The sequence below is a fragment of the Alligator sinensis genome, unplaced genomic scaffold (assembly GCF_000455745.1).
Source record: "Alligator sinensis unplaced genomic scaffold, ASM45574v1 scaffold235_1, whole genome shotgun sequence".
Taxonomy (NCBI): domain Eukaryota; kingdom Metazoa; phylum Chordata; order Crocodylia; family Alligatoridae; genus Alligator; species Alligator sinensis.
The window spans coordinates 1,940,619-1,956,876 of NW_005842042.1; the positions used below are offsets into that span (position 1 = coordinate 1,940,619).

Genomic DNA, 16,258 nt, shown 5'->3' on the forward strand with positions numbered 1-16,258 from the left:
GGAAAGAGTAGGAAAGGCACTGGGATAGTTGGGGGAGGGAGGAAGCCAGTTCCTGGTGCCATGAGCTACAGCAGAGAAGGTCCTTGCATGGACAACAGTGGCTTGAGTCTCATGTCTCCAGAGGCCCATGTGTTCCTCCAAAACCCGTGTGAATGCCCTCTTACAGGGTGTCAGTGCTCCATAATGATTGAAACATTTCCCCCCCACCTGGAATCTCTCCTCCGATGTGACTTTTCTACTTTTGGTCCCTGTTAGGACCTCAGAACTGGACCTGTTTTATGTGCCTGTGTAATGCTTCTGGGGAGAATATGCGTAGCATGGAGTAAAGATGCCTCCTGTGCACATCAACTGAACTGGGGCAGGGCAAGAACCATGCCTCCTTGTCTGTCTTGGCCTCGTTGTTCTGTGTGGTCAGTCCTCCCCACGTGTGCTTTCCCCAGGCTGGTACATGGCAGCAGAGATGAGCAGAGGGAAGTTGGCTGTCACTGCTAGGTTAAGGTCCCCTGTGATGCGACAGGCAGCATCCACCTGTGAGATCCACGCATGGTATCACCTGTGGGGAGCAGGTATGTGGCTGTGCACTTCACTCTACTATGTCTGTCGAGAGAGCTGGGGCATGCCCTTGGATGCACTGCTGTGGGCTGAAGGGCCTCTTGCCCAGCACAGGGCCTAGTGCTTCAGTGAGTACTGGAGGGTAGCTACAGTGGGCTGGGGACCATGCCACCCCTCTGGGCATATGATCAGCTGGGCTGTGCATCTGTGAGGCAGGTACCTAGGACAGGGCCCACAAGACTCTCAGCTGGTTAGTATGATATTGCCTGGGATGGGGAACCTGGTACTGGCCCCTCCTGGAGACACGGTCTGGGCTCGGTGGACCTCTTCCCTGATCCATCTGGAATCCCGGGTGGCTGGTATGCACCAAACCTTGCCCAGCATTTCTCAGTCCCTTCTGACACCAGCATTAATGGAATCCCCCAGTTGAAGATGGGGGAACTGATGCACAAGGGGGTGGAGACTACCCAACAAGTCAGTATACAGAGCTGAGAACTGGGCCTGTCCTGTTCTCTATAAGGCCACTGGGCACAGAGCCACTTCATGCTGCTTGGCCTTCTTGAGTTTGCCTCCAGAACTGTGCCCTTCTACCAGGATTCAAGTTGAGTATTTCTGAACCCAGGAGTCTGGGCTGCCAGTTCCCTACAAGCTATAGAGCATGCACCTGTGAAAAGCTGGCAGAGCTGAGGCCTTATCTGTGGCTTTCAGCACTGCTGAACAAAAGGCACAAATAGGGTGCCTCCAGCAAACCCTGGCCCCTTGCTACGGTGCAGGGGGAGGGCACTGGCTGGAGCTGGTAGTGCTGGGGGTGTAGCTGGGTCATCCTGGGAGGCTCTGGAGTGGTGACCAAATATCCTGGCTTCACTGCAGGGTTCAACGGGACGGCCCTGCCTGCTCTGCAGATGGAGCTGACTCATGCAAATGAGACGGTGACGCTGTGGCAGAGCCCAGAGAGCAGTGTCTATGCCTGGAGGAAGCTGGTTGCATACCCAGGCCGGGTCCCAGGGGAGTTCCAGGTCAGCAGCTCTCCACCCAGCCTCTGCCTGCCGGGACCGTGCCAGCAGAGACCGGGGCACCTAGTGCTAGTAGCATGTGACGTGCCGCACAATGGCAGCCACAAGAGATGGAGCCAGAGGTGCTGCAAGTGCTTCTGGTTCTGGAGATGAGTGGAGCATCTGGAACAGGCTCCTGGGCTCTTGCTTCCTGGCAGCTGGCTGATTTAGCATGAAGCTGTGTATGGCATGAAGGCAATCAGCCTGTCACTCAGCTGAATTAAGTTACAGCTGGTGGAGTACCCCAGGACTTGCTCCTACTCAGGCAGGGGGTGAAAACCCCTCAGTTCCTACGGAGCAGGGCTGCAGCCTCCATTCTTGTGGCTGTGGTGGAGGCTGGGCTCCCTTCAGAGCCCCTGATTCCACCTGACAGGGTCACAAAGGAAGGGGGTGGGGGTGTCTGTAGCACTCCCAGGCTAGGGGTGAATTCAGTGCAGGACAGAGCCAGGCTTATGTCTATGTGGGGGAAAGTGTGGATGGGCCATAGAGCCCAGGTGGGAGGCTTTGCACCTTTGTTTTCCCACTGTATTTTAAAGAGCAGATCAAACTGTGGCAAAGCAGAGGGGCTGGTGAGTTCCTCAGAGAGAGGCGAGCTGGGAGTCTGGCTAGCAGAGCAAGGGCACTATAAGCTCCATAGGGGCAAAGGGCCCTGCAGGAGTTCAGAGGGCAGCATGGGAATACCTCCCTTCTAGCAGGGGTCTGTGCTGCTCAGAGCTGGCATCCAGCTGGGTCTCCAGTGGGATAGATGGTGGTGCTAGCAGGGCACACTGGCTATGCCAGCCTCTCAGGCCACCCCAGTTGTGACAATGCCTCGAGCCACACCAACACCATGCTCTCTTGTGTCATGGCAGATAACCTTCTCCTCAACACAGAGCTTCTTGCAGCTGAGAAACCTGGCTATTGATGACATTGAGTTCAGGAACTGTGGCCTTCCACGTAAGACAGACCCCTCCTGTTCCTACACTGGCCTGGGTCACCTGCCTCTTGCCTGGGAGGAGGAATGAGCCATGGCCTGCAGAGATGAGGTGTCTGAGTGCTAAGCCAGGATGCAGCCAAGTCCTAGGTTCTCCAGCCACCACCTCCGTGCAGAGCCCCACAGAAGTTCACAGTATCTCTCAGCTCAAGGGTTGTCCTTTTGCTCCCCTCTTTAGTCTGTTCATGGCAGGAGAAGAAGCCTCTTCCATCTGCTTTGGAAAGCTGAGCTTGCTGCCCTCCCACCTTTTCCTTCAATGCTCTGAACTGCCTCCTGTATTGACTGCAGCCAGAAGGATATGGCCTCTTGAAGAGGGACATGTCTCTGGGACTCCATCCAATGCCGAGGAAGTGGGGCAAGCTAGGAGAGGACAGAGGGTGTCCCCAGCCTGAGCCCCTAAAACCCTGTGCAATACAGAGGTGCCAGCTCCACCTCTTCTCACCCAAGAAAGAGGCCTGTCCAGGCTGAGCCCACCTGCTGAGGGGAAAGGGCCCAGCCACTGTCCTGGCTTCCAGGGCCCCTTCCAGTTCCCTTGCCCCTTCTCTTCCTGGGAGTTGTACTGCCCTCCTTTACCAGGGAACTGAAGGGACCCATGCCCTGCCATGCTGCCGTGTCCTGCCCCATCTCTGTCCATCTTGCTCACCCTGGGGCAGGGATCAGAGCTGAGATTTGCCCCGTCTTCCAGTTCTGATTAACTCTTTCCTTTCCTGCCTGAACTCAGAACTCATGAGCCAAGTGTGTGGGCCAGAGGAGCAGAAATGCCAACGTGGGTCGTGTGTGGGGAAGGACCGATTCTGTGATGGGAGTGATGACTGCGGAGATGGCTCAGATGAGTCTGTGCTAGAGTGCAGTGAGTGTCCCCTGGCCTGGGTGCTGGCCAGAGGAGGAAAAAAAGAGTGGGTGATGCAGAGAGATCTGAAGGGGAGTCTGTGGCCATGCATATACGGAGATGGGGGCATGGGGACACTGGGGACTTCTCTTATCCATCCTGGGACCAGGCTGGGAGTATTCCCCACTATGTGTCAAGGGGTCTGTGCCCTTAGAGCTGGGGAGCTTAGATGCTTATGGTCCTGGGCTCATGCCCACAACCCAGAGCAGGGCATGTTCAGGCCCACGGTAGGTTCTGCTTCTGGGCTGCAAGGAGGTTTCCTGTGTAGAGTGAGATGGCTTGGATAGAAGAGAATCCAGCTGGAATCACTCCTGAGAGCCTGAGCATTAGCTAGACACAGTTTTCTCCCACCCTGGTATGTGAGCTGGGCCTACGCCAAGCCCGGGGACTGCAGTCGGATGGGAGGTAAGAAACAGCCCAACGCCTGGATCTTCCCTCAGTCCCAAGCAAGGCCTTGCTTACCCTGTGAAGCACAGGCTCCCCCATGGAGGTGAAAGGACCAAGGACTTTTAGCCAGGTGGGTCCAGCTCTGTCTGCAGAGAGTAGTGATGCACACACAGAAAGTGCTACAGCATCCCTGGGGCTGCTATAAACCCATCCACCTGGAGGAGTTTCTGGCAGAGCTCAAGCCCCAAATCTGGGCCCATATTCCCTGTGTGAAGTGAAGTGTTATATCCAGCTCCATGCTGTTCCTGGTGCCTTGTGTGAGCAGTTTAGACACTGCACAGGCAGAGGAGAACAGCTGTCCTCTTCTCTCCTGACCTCCAGGGCAAGAAGAGCCAGACCTGCTGCTGTCCTGGTCATACTTACTCATGCTGCAGTGATCATAGGCTGGAGCCATGCTTGCCTCCCCTCCTGCCATGAGTGTGCCCTACACAGTGTAGAGCCAGGGCTCCACATGTGCATAAGAGAGAGGGCACCATAAAGAAGAGAGTCCCCAGCCTTGCCTACCTTGGGGTGACCTCCAGAGCCCCCCTGCCCTTAGAGGGCTGAGGGGCCTCCCTTCCTACTTGGTGTCCCCCCCAGTAACATTTGCTTTTTCCTTCCAGAATCCTTCAGGGTCTGCTCCTTTGAGGCAGACCTGTGTGGCTGGAAAACTGTGCCTGGTCTCCTGACCTGGAACAGGGACACCGGACTAGATGTAGTGACTTTGCATGGCCAACCCACCCGGGACCACAGCAAGAACAGCAAGGCAGGTACGTGTTGGCCTGCTGGGGCCATGGGATTTGTTCACCTCTGCTTTGCCGCCCTGCATGGTCTCTACACAGAATCCAGTGAAATACTTGCTGTCCTGCGTCCCCACCACCCTACAGCACAGAGACAAGCCTGCTTTGCTCAGCTCTTTGGGACCTCACTCAGTACAGGGTGCATCAAACAGGGCCTCTGCCTGGTTTGCGGGGCTGCTTGAGTCACACCCATGTTGGTGCCAGGGGCCTTGGGAGCTGAGCCCTGTCTGGCTCTAGCCACAGTGCTGGCTTCCTTGAAATCATTTAGTTGCCTGTTTCCCCAACCCACCCTTGTCCCTTTGCAGCTCCACAGACAGGTAGCCTTAGAGTGCTGTGCTGGCGTGACCCGGCCACAGCCCCCTCCACTGTCCTTGGCCTCTCTGTGAGGGGACAGACACAATGTCCTTCTCGGAAGCACCATCCAGTGTCTTGAGATAAAACAGTCCCGTGTTTATTTTAGGGCAGTGCCGGGAAAACGGAATATAGGAGATTGTAAAGGTGAACTGCTTGACCGCATGTCTGTAAGCAGGTCCTGCACACCTCACAGAGATAGAGGCCATCTCACCCTACCGCTCCCACAGAGGACACTGTTCACGCTGATGTGGCTACTCTCCAGGCAGCAGGGCTGAAGTGTTATTCCTCAAACGCCCCACTGCTGTCTGCATGGTCCCTGGGAAGGAAGACTTGTCAGCCCCTGGGGGTGGTTGGGAGCTAGAGCCCACAATCTCCCAGTTCTCCCCAGTTAGAGCACTCTGGCTATGCACTGACTTATTCGTAAGTCATGCAGCCATGTCTAGCTCCACTGCGCTAGGTGATGTACAGGTAGCAAGAGCTGGGCTCTGCTCAAACTGCTTACAAGTCCAGCAGAAGCGGGGTGGGAAGGAAGGTTACAGGGCAGGTCAGAGCTAGGAACAGACAGCAGGCTACCTGAGTACTAGACGCTGCAGGGCTGTACAGCTTCCCCTGTAATGTATGTAATAGTATCTGATTTCTCAGCGAGGACAAAGGGGTCCTCTCCCATGAGGCCTGTTACACAAGGGTGCAGCAGCTGCCCACAAGAGAACGGTGTGGCCCAGCTACCTCTAACTACCCAGTGTGAATGGCCTGGTACCATTTACAGCTGGGGCAACTAAAGTGGTGCTCTTCAGTGTGAGTTCAGAACAAGACTTACACGCACGTGTGCATGCACGATGCACGCTCACACACACACACACACACACACACACACACACACACACACACACACTATGCCACTGGGGCCTGCTGTTGCAGCTACTTTTTAAATTTGGCAAGGCCTCTTTCAAATAGGTCTTTTATGGCTTCAGAGTTCAAGATGTATTTGTTTGTTCAAGTTAGAGCTGTTCTTGTGACCTTCAGACTCCCAAGATAAGACATATCAGCTCAGTCTTCCTTCCCATGAAAAGGCCTGGCTGCAGGCTGTTTGCCTTGACTAGAGAGGGGGTTTGCACCTTCTGGAGAGCACTGTTGTTAGAGTACCCATGAACAGCTATGTGGAGCCTCTGTGCAGGGAAGGTCATGGAGTTAAGATCCCAAAGGGCAGGGGCACAGTGAGGCTTACTGTGTGAGAGCCTAATGTGGTAGGCAGGCGTGTACTTTGACCCTGGTGGGTTTCTCTTGCCTGCTGGACTCTTGCTTTCTCTGCTACTTGCTTCTCTTCATCCCTCTAGCTGGGCATTCCCCATTCAAATGTGCCTGGCCTGGGGTGTGGTATACTGGCAAGCATTGCTCCAAAGGCTGCCTGTGGGACATTTAATATTTAGTAGCTGCTCATTGTCTCCCACAGGCTATTTCCTCCATGTTAGTTACAACCAGACAGACCTGATGAAAAACTTGGCCAGACTGACCAGTCCAGTCTTCCAGGCGACTGGGAACAGCTCCTGCTCTGTGAGTCACCCATTTGCTCTGAGCCCTGCTGCTAGTGTCCCCTATGTTCCTGGAGAGAGGAGGACAGGTGAAATCTGCAGACAGAAATCCAGGGAATACAAGCTCGGGCCCTTCTTTGCCTGCACATGCACACTCCCATACTGTATGCATCAGGATGTGACTGGGAAGAAACCAGCTCCTTGGGAAGTTACAAAAAGCACTGGAATTTGCAGGGTCCCAGGCACCTTGTGAGGCCTCCAGTCAGCTCTCCAAGCTAAGCAGTGCAGGGAAGGGCTGGTACCTGGCCCTTTGCCTAGGGAGCCTCAGTAAATGAATCTGCTTGCAGTTACCAACTTCTAAACTGCACGGATTGTGAGGAGAGCCCACTGCTACCACAGCCTTTAGGTTGGAGGGAGCTGCCCTTCTCAGCAACTGGGCAGGATTTTCCAGTGCTATGGATGTGTAGGGAGGCTGGGTGCCAGCTGGCTGGTGGAGGGCTTTATGGTGTGAGCTACACAGCATCTTCTTGGGGGTTGGTGGCTCAGAAGAGCACCTCTTCTGGAGGATGAGATGTATGTGATGCACAGTGGGTTTGGCTGAATGGTGTTACAGCTGAAAAAGGGGCTTTTTGCAGGGGACCTGAAGAGACTGCACTGCTTGCCTCAGGCTACCTCTTCTTGGAGTTAACTCTGTGTAAATGCCCTGAGCTCTCACATTTTGGGTGCTTGGAAACACATCAGGACACTCTCAGGCAGCTGTGGGGATGAGGGCGCTAAAAAAAATAAGGAGGGTTTCCAGTGCAGGGAGACCGTGGTCCTCACTGTCCATCTGCGTGTTCTGGTTCCAGCTCACGTTCTATTCCTACCTCTATGGCTCGGCCACCAACAGCATCAATATCTACTATGTGGCCAATGCTACCCAGACACTGGTGCGAGGCAGGACTGGGGACCTGGGCGATTACTGGTTCAGGGAGAAAGTGGACTTCAATGTGGACAAGGACTTTGAGGTGGGCAGTTAACTCATGTTGTGATGCACTACAGGCCTGGGGGACGGAGCTGGTCACTGTACAGGGTGTGAAAGGTCCCTGTTGCAATGGAGCCCCAGAGAAATGGACAAGAAGCATAGTGGTTTTTAGTCCAGGCTCCAGGAGAAAAGTGGAGAAATTCATCACCATGGCCAGACCCACACCAAGGGGCACAGGAGTGGGTGGGAAATGGAAATGAAGTCCCTAATTGGGGAGAAGCAGGGGAGGGGGTGAGGGCCCTTGGCAGGGCAGCATAAAAGAAGCTTGCACTGTTACTGCCCAGATTGTACATTCCTTGGCCATAACAGAGGCCCACAGGGAAGCCAGTCTGGCACCTTTTCCAGTCTGGCCCTGACTCCCACCACACACCCCATTCACTCTCTGTCCACCTCCTGAACCCTTCAGACCTGGTGCCCTGTCAAAGCCAAGTCTCCCCAGGGAAACAAGTTACCACAGATATCACCCTTGAAAATCAGGAACCCTTCTTCTTTCCCTTTGGATATGAGGTAGCAGAGCCCTCATATTCTAGCACACCAAGCCCAGTTTCTTCAAAATGCAGTGCAATGCCAGTTCTCATGTGGAGCTAGGTGCTGCCCTAGTGCCCGTGCTAAGTGTAGCTTGCTTTTTCCATGCAGATTGTCATTGAAGGGGTAATTGGAACAGGGAAGAAGGGGCACATTGCCCTGGATGATCTGATTCTGTCTCCAGACTGCAAACAGGCAGCAGGTGAGTAGACAGAAAGGGTCCCTCTGGCCACTCTTCACTGCACGGTCTGGGCCAGAAGGTCCTTTGGTGCACTCCAGCTGTGCCTGGGGTATGTAGCCTGTCTGCTGAGCGCTTGGGCAAACCATCCAATTCCTGTCTCCCCTCTTCAGGCAAGCAAGCTATTGTTGTCCCTGAAACCAATAGCTCCTGTAGCCCACCAGAGAACTTCGTCTGTGGTGATGGGGAATGCATCAGCCAGGAGTTGGCCTGTGACTTTGCAGTGGCATGTAAAAATAGCTCTGATGAGAAGTTCTGTGGTAAGGGATCACATGGGGCTGTGCTGGAGAGGGGCATGCTCCATAATACTAGGGGAATAGAGCAAGGCCTAGTGCTTGGTGCTGAGGGGTTGAGAGCCCTGGCTACTGCAGGGAAGGAGTTAGCCTCACAGCTGCTCTGCCCATGCCCCTCAGTGTCAGCTATGGCACACTCTGCTCTTCCAGCTGGGAAATATGCCAGTGCCCTCAGTCTAGTGCTGCAGCCACTTGCCAGTCCAGCCTGGGGTTCCCTGTGCCCATAGCTTGGCCAGCGCCCCTTGGTCCTGACCTACAGTCCCTGCCACTCCAGCCTTGCCCTGCCTACTCTAAAGGCTTTGATCACATGTAAGCCCCACTTTGAAGTCAGCCCTGCCCTGGTAGCTTTGGCAAGAGGGAACCGTAGCCTGAGTAAGTGTAGCAGGTCAGGAACTCTCCAAGGCTGTGAGATGCCAGTGCTGGGCAGTCTGTAGTGCTCAGGGTTGTGCACTGGCCCAGACCTTATCTCCCTTGGCTCGACAAGGCCTTAGGGTATGAGCAAAGTGCCAGCTGGCTGCTTGTTCCTGGCAGTGGGAGCTCACCTTCAGCACAGGCAGGCCTGGGGGGTTCAGTGTGGGTGGCCGGGGGTCTGCACAGCTCAGGCACTTGCTTTGGCACAGACCTTCAGGGCTGAGGCTGCCAGAGCTGCACTCCATGCCCCTCTGCTTCTGGCTGTATGGCTGGGGAGCACATGGGTGCTGGGTCCCAAACATGGGCAGCTGCAGGCTGCTGAGGTCTTTGTTTTTGCAGGAGACACTGACTTTGAGGCTGGGTCTGGGGGCTGGAGGGACGCCAGCGTGGGTCAGCTGCAGTGGGTGACCATGAGAGCCAGCGAGGCCCTGAGCCCTGGCACAGACCATACCACCAATACCTCTGCAGGTGAGATCACCCCAACTCCCTCAGTGGGTGCCCATCCCTGCTGCCCTCACCCCGCTCCACCCCCCATGGCTGTCTCTGTAAATGAGATCCCACCGCTGCTCCCTCTGCAGTGAACAGCAGGGAGAAGGGCAGCTGCTGGGAGGACAGGAGAGGGGTTAGCTGGCACTGCCTGAGGATGGAGTGGCTGAGGTGGGAGTGTCTGATAGAAGGAGCAGGAGGGGGTGGCTGGCACTGCCTGGGCATGAAGGAGGAGGGATGACCTCCATCCAGCCCTGCCATGCTTGCCCCAGGCTGTTTCTCTGCTTAGGCAGCTACCTGGCAGTGCAGCGTGCTCCAGGCCAGATGGTGACAGCGGCAAAGGCGCGCACGCCCCCGCTGGGCCCCTCCGGCCTGGCCTGCTCCCTCGAGATGTTCTACTGGCTCCAGAGTGACCCCCAAGGTAACCACATCCATTCCTCTGAGCCGCTGACCCGGTGCCTTCCCAGCATGGCTCAGCTGCGCCCCTCCTCCCGGGATGTGTCAAGACTGGGGCCGTCCTGGGTGGGATACCCTCAGAGCTTTACTGTCCTGCTGCAAAAGAGGCTCCCGGTGCCACAGGGAGAGGGGCCAGCTGTACTCATGAAAGGGGGTTCTCAGAGCTGCAGCTTCAGGACACTCCCCTGTCCCTTCACCCCTCCAAATCCCTGTGAGGCCCTGACCCAGTCTCCCTGATGGGCCTGCCTCCTGCCCCCCACATTCCCAATCATGCAGTCAGTCACTATATCAGAGCAGTGATCCTGCCAAACAGCCCATACCACCCATTGACACTTTTCTCCATCTGCTAGGATTCATTGCTGTCGGCACTGTGGATCACGCACTGCGCATGCACCGGCTGGTCTGGTACATGCAGGGCAATGGCAGCATGGAGTGGAAGAAAGTCACTGTTCCTCTTGGAGAGAGACCCAGACCCTTCCAGGTTGAGCAAGACAGCTGAGCATGCTTGCCCAGAGCTTCAGCGGCAGGGAGTGGTTACAGGGCATTGTGGGATATAACACTTAAGCACCAGCTGGAAAGCCCCCACAATGCACAACCATCTAAGCTTGGGGGCTGGGGATGGAGCAGGTGCCCCTTTTCCTGAAAGCATTTCTTCCAGATCCACCAAGGGTGGTAGTATCCATAGGTCACTACCATCCCATGGTGGTGGGGTGGCAGAAGCCAGGCTCTCTCTGTCCTACAGAGACATGACAGCATATTGCCCCTGTTGGGTTCTTGAACTGAGAGGCCAAGAGTTTAATGGGTCATTGAGCCTGAGCACCAGCAGGATACTGGAGGTGCCATAGTGCAGGTGGGAAGTGTAGGAGCTGCTGCCCACTCTGTGGCTGGAGAACAGCTGTCCCCAAGCTACCCCTCCCAAGCCCCTCATCTCTGTGCTGAGTTTTCCAAGACGTTTAAAGGAGCAAGGGAGCTGGAGGTCCTGATCAGCTTGGGATGGGGGTGGTGAGTGTTGGGCTGAGGGCCCTGTGGGGTGAGGCATGTCTGGACCCATGTTTCTTACTAGGGCTCCTTCCCCCTCAGGTGGAGCTCATTGGCTTGGTGAGTTCCCAAGGTCTTGCAGTACCAAGCGTGGCAAGTGTGGCTGTCGATGACATGAAGTTTGTGAACTGCGACCCTCATGTTGTGCCCCAAGAGGCCATAGGTACATCTCTCCTTGGGGGTCAGCAGGTGCCTCCCAGTGCCAGTGGGTGACTGGGTGATTTACCAGGACCTGAGCAGCACTTGCTGCAGAGGCCTGGCCCTAGAGCTGCCAGGGATTGGCTCCATTAGTGTCCCTTGGAGGGGGAGCAGGCTGTGGTGTTGGTTGGTTTTAGCTGGAACAGACAGGGCCAATGCAGCAGGTGCCCATGTGCTAGTGACCAGTGCAGCACGGACAGCAGGCAAGTCTCTGATTGTGGCCAGAGTCTGCCTTGGCTGGCAGGGATTGACTCAGTTAGTGTCTGTTGGAGGGAAGGGACTGTGCTGCGAGGCTTAGGGCCCTGGCATCCTAGGGATCCTGCCCACATTGTAAGTAATGGGGACACTTCTCAAAGCCCAGAGAGTTGGATCTGGGGATACTGGAGCATCTGGGTGCTTCTGCTGTCTCTGCTTGTCTGTACCTGCTGCAGGAGCAGAAGAGCTGCACCATGTGACCCAGCCAAGCATGTTCAGTGCTTGTTCTGTGTTTTCTGCCTTGCAAAAAGCAGAGGGGGGGGCGTAGATTGTAAATGGCCTGGTCCTTCCACACAGGCCTCTCCCAGTGCCTCACAAGGGCAGGAGATTCAGCCTCCCAATGACACATTACAGATGGAGAAACCGAGGCATGGGTAAGATGCAGTGAGTTGTTCAGGGTCACACAGGCAATTAGTAGCAGGGCTGGGAGAGGAACCAGGGAGTTGCTGACTTCCAGGTCCCTTGTTCTCACTGATGCTCTCCCCATCAGGGGAGCAGTGAGCCCAGGAGTCCTGGCATCCAACTCCTTACTTGTAACCACTAGCGAGCAGCTGTGTGGCATGGACAGGGAGGTGGATCACAGCAGGCCTAGAGTTGCCCCCATGTGGGGCTCAGCCCAGAGCAGATGAATTTAGTTTGGGGGTGCCAGCTCCATAGCAGCTGCTCTGGAGCCTCCCCTGCTCCCCCCTGGCTGTACTCATGCAGGTGGGAATGGTCCTGCTTTGAGCAGGGGGGTTGGACTGGATGACCTGAGGTCCCTTCCAACCACCATTTCATGATCCTATGTCTTGGTCTTTCCACTCTCTGGACAGAGCTGTCTTGCAACTTTGAGAAGGGCCTGTGTGGCTGGTACCAGGACCAGAACGATGACTTCGAATGGGTGCGAGGCACTGGTCAGGGGCTGGGCTCTGATCACACCACGGGCCATGGTAGGCACAAGCCCTGGGGGCCTCCCTCAGCAGCCACAGCAGGTGTGTGACAGGGGGGCTTGTCCCAGGAACCCCTGGAGTGCAGCAGGGGGGAACTTCTCACCTTCTTCTGCAATTCAGTATGACCAGGACCAGAAACAGGTGGTTCTGTCCTTGACTGGGCTGTGAGGACATTTCCTCAGTCCCAGCAGGGAGCAGGCAGGGTCTGCTGTGGTCGAGCTGTGCCAGCAGAGCCTGGGTATGCTTGGATCTGAGCCTGGCTGATGTCTCTGGGAGGCAGAGCTTTGTCTGTGCTCCTGCGGGATGAGGACCAGGGGAAGAGCACGCAGCTGTCCGGGAGGCTGGCGCTGGGGCATGCAACTTTCTGCAGCTGCACTTTCCTGGCCTTCCCACCCTGCCCTTATTGTTGCAGATGCATTTGCTTTGCACAGGGTTTTTCATGGCTATGGATCCTTCTGCCCAGGAGGCCCGAGGCCTCAGTGCCCGTCTCCTCACCTACCTCCTGGATCCGGCTGCTGAAATCCAGTGCTTCTTGTTCTGGTACCGCATGGATGGCCCCCAGATTGGTAGGTGGCATGTGACATGGCCCTTGGGGGCTGGGACAGACATGTTCTTTATGGGCCCAGGGAGAGAGTAGTTCTCTCCCACCTCATCTCTGAAGGGTGCACCTGACATTCCCGGTATCTGCCCATGAGCTGGTGGCATTGATTTTGACGGACACAGGCCTACAGTGGTGATACACAGTAGTAACTGCTTGTGGGGTCAGGACTCGGGCAGGAGCCAAGGACCAGAGTTGCCTCCTCTGAGAGCTGCTTTTCAGAGAGAACAGTGTTGACGCTGAATAGATCATCCCAGTGCATGCTGGGAGAGATGCTTCCCCATCTGGGGTGTTATCCTTGCTATACACGTCACCCCAGTGCATGCTGGGAGAGATGCTTCCCCATCTGGGATGTTGTCCATGCTGTACGTCACCCCAGTGCATGCTGGGAGAAATGCTTCCCCGTCTGGGGTGTTGTCCATTCTGTACGTCACCCCAGTGCATGCTGGGAGAGATGCTTCCCCGTCTGGGGTGTTGTCCCTGCGGGACTCGTCACCCCAGTGCATGCTGGGAGAAATGCTTCCCCGTCTGGGGTGTTGTCCATTCTGTACGTCACCCCAGTGCATGCTGGGAGAGATGCTTCCCCGTCTGGGGTGTTGTCCATGCTGCACACGTCGCCCCAGTGCATGCTGGGAGAGAGGCTTCCCCATCTGGGGTGTTGTCCCTGCGGGACTCGTTACCCCAGTGCATGCTGGGAGAGAAGCTGCTCTGCTGTGCATTGGGCTTATTCGAACCCTGGTAGAAGGGGGCCGTTGCGCATTGCAGGGCTCTGTCCCCAGCTTCCACAGCTCCCGCCTGCACCAGGACAGTGTTTCCCTCATGGTGGCCCCTTCGCTTCCCAAAGCCCCACAGGGGAAGGCAGACCTGGCACCAGCACAGCACCTCAGCCCTGCCAGCCTGCAGAGGCTCCTCTCCCAGCTGCCCCAGGAGGCCTCAATCTGAGGGCAGTTCCCTGAGAACAGTCTCACACGACCTGTGACCGGGGGCCTGATCCACCACAGATTTCAGCCCTTTAGGCCCTGGGAGCACAGGCTGCCTGTAGACGTGCTTGTTCCCGTTCTAATTAGATTGATCGAGTCTGCTCCGTGTTCTAATTACAACGCTCCGGCATCTCCTCACCGTCACATGTATTAAGCCCCCTGCATTTCAAAACGGCGGCAGGAGTGCTTTAACTAAACCTTATCGAATGAGCTTTAGTTAAAGCGCTCCCACAGTCTTTTTGAAAGGCAGCAGGGCTTAATACACATGATGGTGAGCTGTTTTAATTAGAGCGGCTGTCTGGAAACTGTTCTAATTAAAACACCCCCTGCCCTCACCACCAAGCACACATATAGGCAGCCAGAGGTCCCAACCTCTGATGTTCAGTTTGGCCTCTTCTGATCTATGTGGGTCTCTGAGATGCTAAATCCCAGTGCCCACCTGCTCTGCTTGGAGGGCCCTGCTAAGAGTTGGTGTGCGTGTGGTGCCCTGGAGGGACCCCTCCCTTCACCCCAGAGTGGTCTACATTGCACTGGGGAAGGTGTTTCCACATGGATGATGGTTTTGGGATCCTTTGGGAGGAGAGTGCTACAGAAGCCCTCCCTGCCCATCTTTGCTGGCTTCATAACTCTTTGGTTCTATCTCAGGCACGTTGAACCTCAAGATAAAGCATGACGGGGAGGCAGAGACAGTGCTCTGGACCAGAACAGGAACACAGGGCAGTGCCTGGCACCTGGGATCTGTAACGCTCCATCACCAGCCCCAACAGAAATACCAGGTAAGGCCCCCAGGCTCTGCTCAGAGCCAGGAGGACTTGAAGCTTGCTGCCTTCTAGGGCTATGCTCTGGTTACTAGCCTGGCTAGGGACAGACCTGAGGATGCCTCAGTGTCTGTACAGCACTGAGCACATGACTGGCATTTAGACAGAAAACCTCTAGGCCCAAGGCACAGAGCCTAGCTCCAAATCTCCACAGCACTGTCAGGCCCCCTTGGCCTTGCATCCTCCATCAGACCTTGGGGGTGCTCTCTGGACCCACTTTGTCCCTCTCTGGGCAGGCCAAGGCAGGTGACATGGTGGTGAGTATGGCATAGGCATGGGCTGGTGGGGCTGGTGCTCAGTGCTGTGTTCCTTCTCTCTCCCTTCCAGCTGATTTTCGAGGCTCTCCGTGATGGATACCTGGGGCACGTGGCCCTGGACGACCTCTCAGTGAAGCCTGGCACCTGCAGGGCGCAGGAGCACTGCTCGTTCGAGGCAAGTGCTTGTGGCTTCACTGCCAGCGGGGAGCATTCATGGGCAAGACAGAGCAATGCCACCGGCACTGCAGTCACTGGCCCTTCCACTGACCACACCACGGGCACGGCCAGAGGTAATGCAAGCTCCACGAGCCTTCTCTGGGGACATGGGGCGACTCCTCGTGGCCTCAGGTTCTGCGGGGCAGCTGCTGACTCTCTCTAGCAGCCCTATGGGCTTTGGGGATCCTCTGCCCTTGTGGGCCTCTGGACTTTGGGAAGCAAAGGAGGTGGGGTGAGGGCAGGGGCTAGAGGACTGCTTTCCCATGTGCCTCTGGGACCAGGCTGCCATGGGAGCTTACACCCGACATGCATCTGGCTCTCTGGGTTTGGAGTGAGGGTGGAAGCAGCTGTGTGAGCAGCTGGAATGATGCAGCATGGACTGAGCCAGGGTGCAAAGCCCAGTGCTGGATGGGGGATGGGGCGGGGGAGGCAAAGCCATTGCCAACATAGCAAGGATGAGCCAGGGTCAGGTGGGGCCTGGCAATCAATGCAGGGTCGTCCAGGGTGTCTCGCTGCCTCCCAGCAGCTCTGAATGTCATAGTGCAAGCTGGAGGTTTTCAGGGCATCCCCCTGGAGTGCCTACTGCTGCCAGTGCCCATGGAGACCCATTTATTCACTGGCTTTTCATCACTTGGGAGAATCATCAGGTCCCCCTTCTTGCCAATGGAGGGGCCAGCAGAGTCAGGATGGTCTGATTGGTGTCACTGCTGTAGCTTGTGCTCAGGAAGCCAAGTGCCCAGGTGTTCCAGTGAGCAACTCCTGCAAAGCTGGTGGGTTTTGTTCTTCCAGGGTACTATATGATCATCAATACAAGCAAGAGCTCCCTGCCCCGTGCAGCCACCCTGGCCTCTGAGTTGTATGTGCCCTTGACTCATACCCAGTGCCTGACCTTCTGGTACCACCTGAGCACAGACTCAGGTGAGCATGGTAGCCTTGCCTTTGCTTCTCCTTCTCATTCCTG

At 56.1% G+C, this 16,258-nt stretch overlaps 1 protein-coding gene across 1 annotated transcript in view; it reads left to right on the plus strand.

Annotated features, from left to right (window-relative positions):
• The window catches only part of MAMDC4 (MAM domain containing 4), a 30,572-nt gene that overhangs the window by 5,747 nt on the left and 8,567 nt on the right, over window positions 1–16,258 (plus strand). The window contains 18 exon segments of the mRNA XM_025203040.1: window positions 441–566; window positions 1,423–1,568; window positions 2,456–2,540; window positions 3,299–3,427; window positions 4,516–4,662; window positions 6,497–6,597; window positions 7,424–7,582; window positions 8,236–8,326; window positions 8,476–8,622; window positions 9,406–9,534; window positions 9,842–9,973; window positions 10,359–10,489; window positions 11,089–11,209; window positions 12,312–12,428; window positions 12,860–12,994; window positions 14,652–14,782; window positions 15,152–15,371; window positions 16,087–16,215. Of these exon segments, the coding sequence (XP_025058825.1) occupies window positions 441–566; window positions 1,423–1,568; window positions 2,456–2,540; window positions 3,299–3,427; window positions 4,516–4,662; window positions 6,497–6,597; window positions 7,424–7,582; window positions 8,236–8,326; window positions 8,476–8,622; window positions 9,406–9,534; window positions 9,842–9,973; window positions 10,359–10,489; window positions 11,089–11,209; window positions 12,312–12,428; window positions 12,860–12,994; window positions 14,652–14,782; window positions 15,152–15,371; window positions 16,087–16,215 (2,376 nt within the window).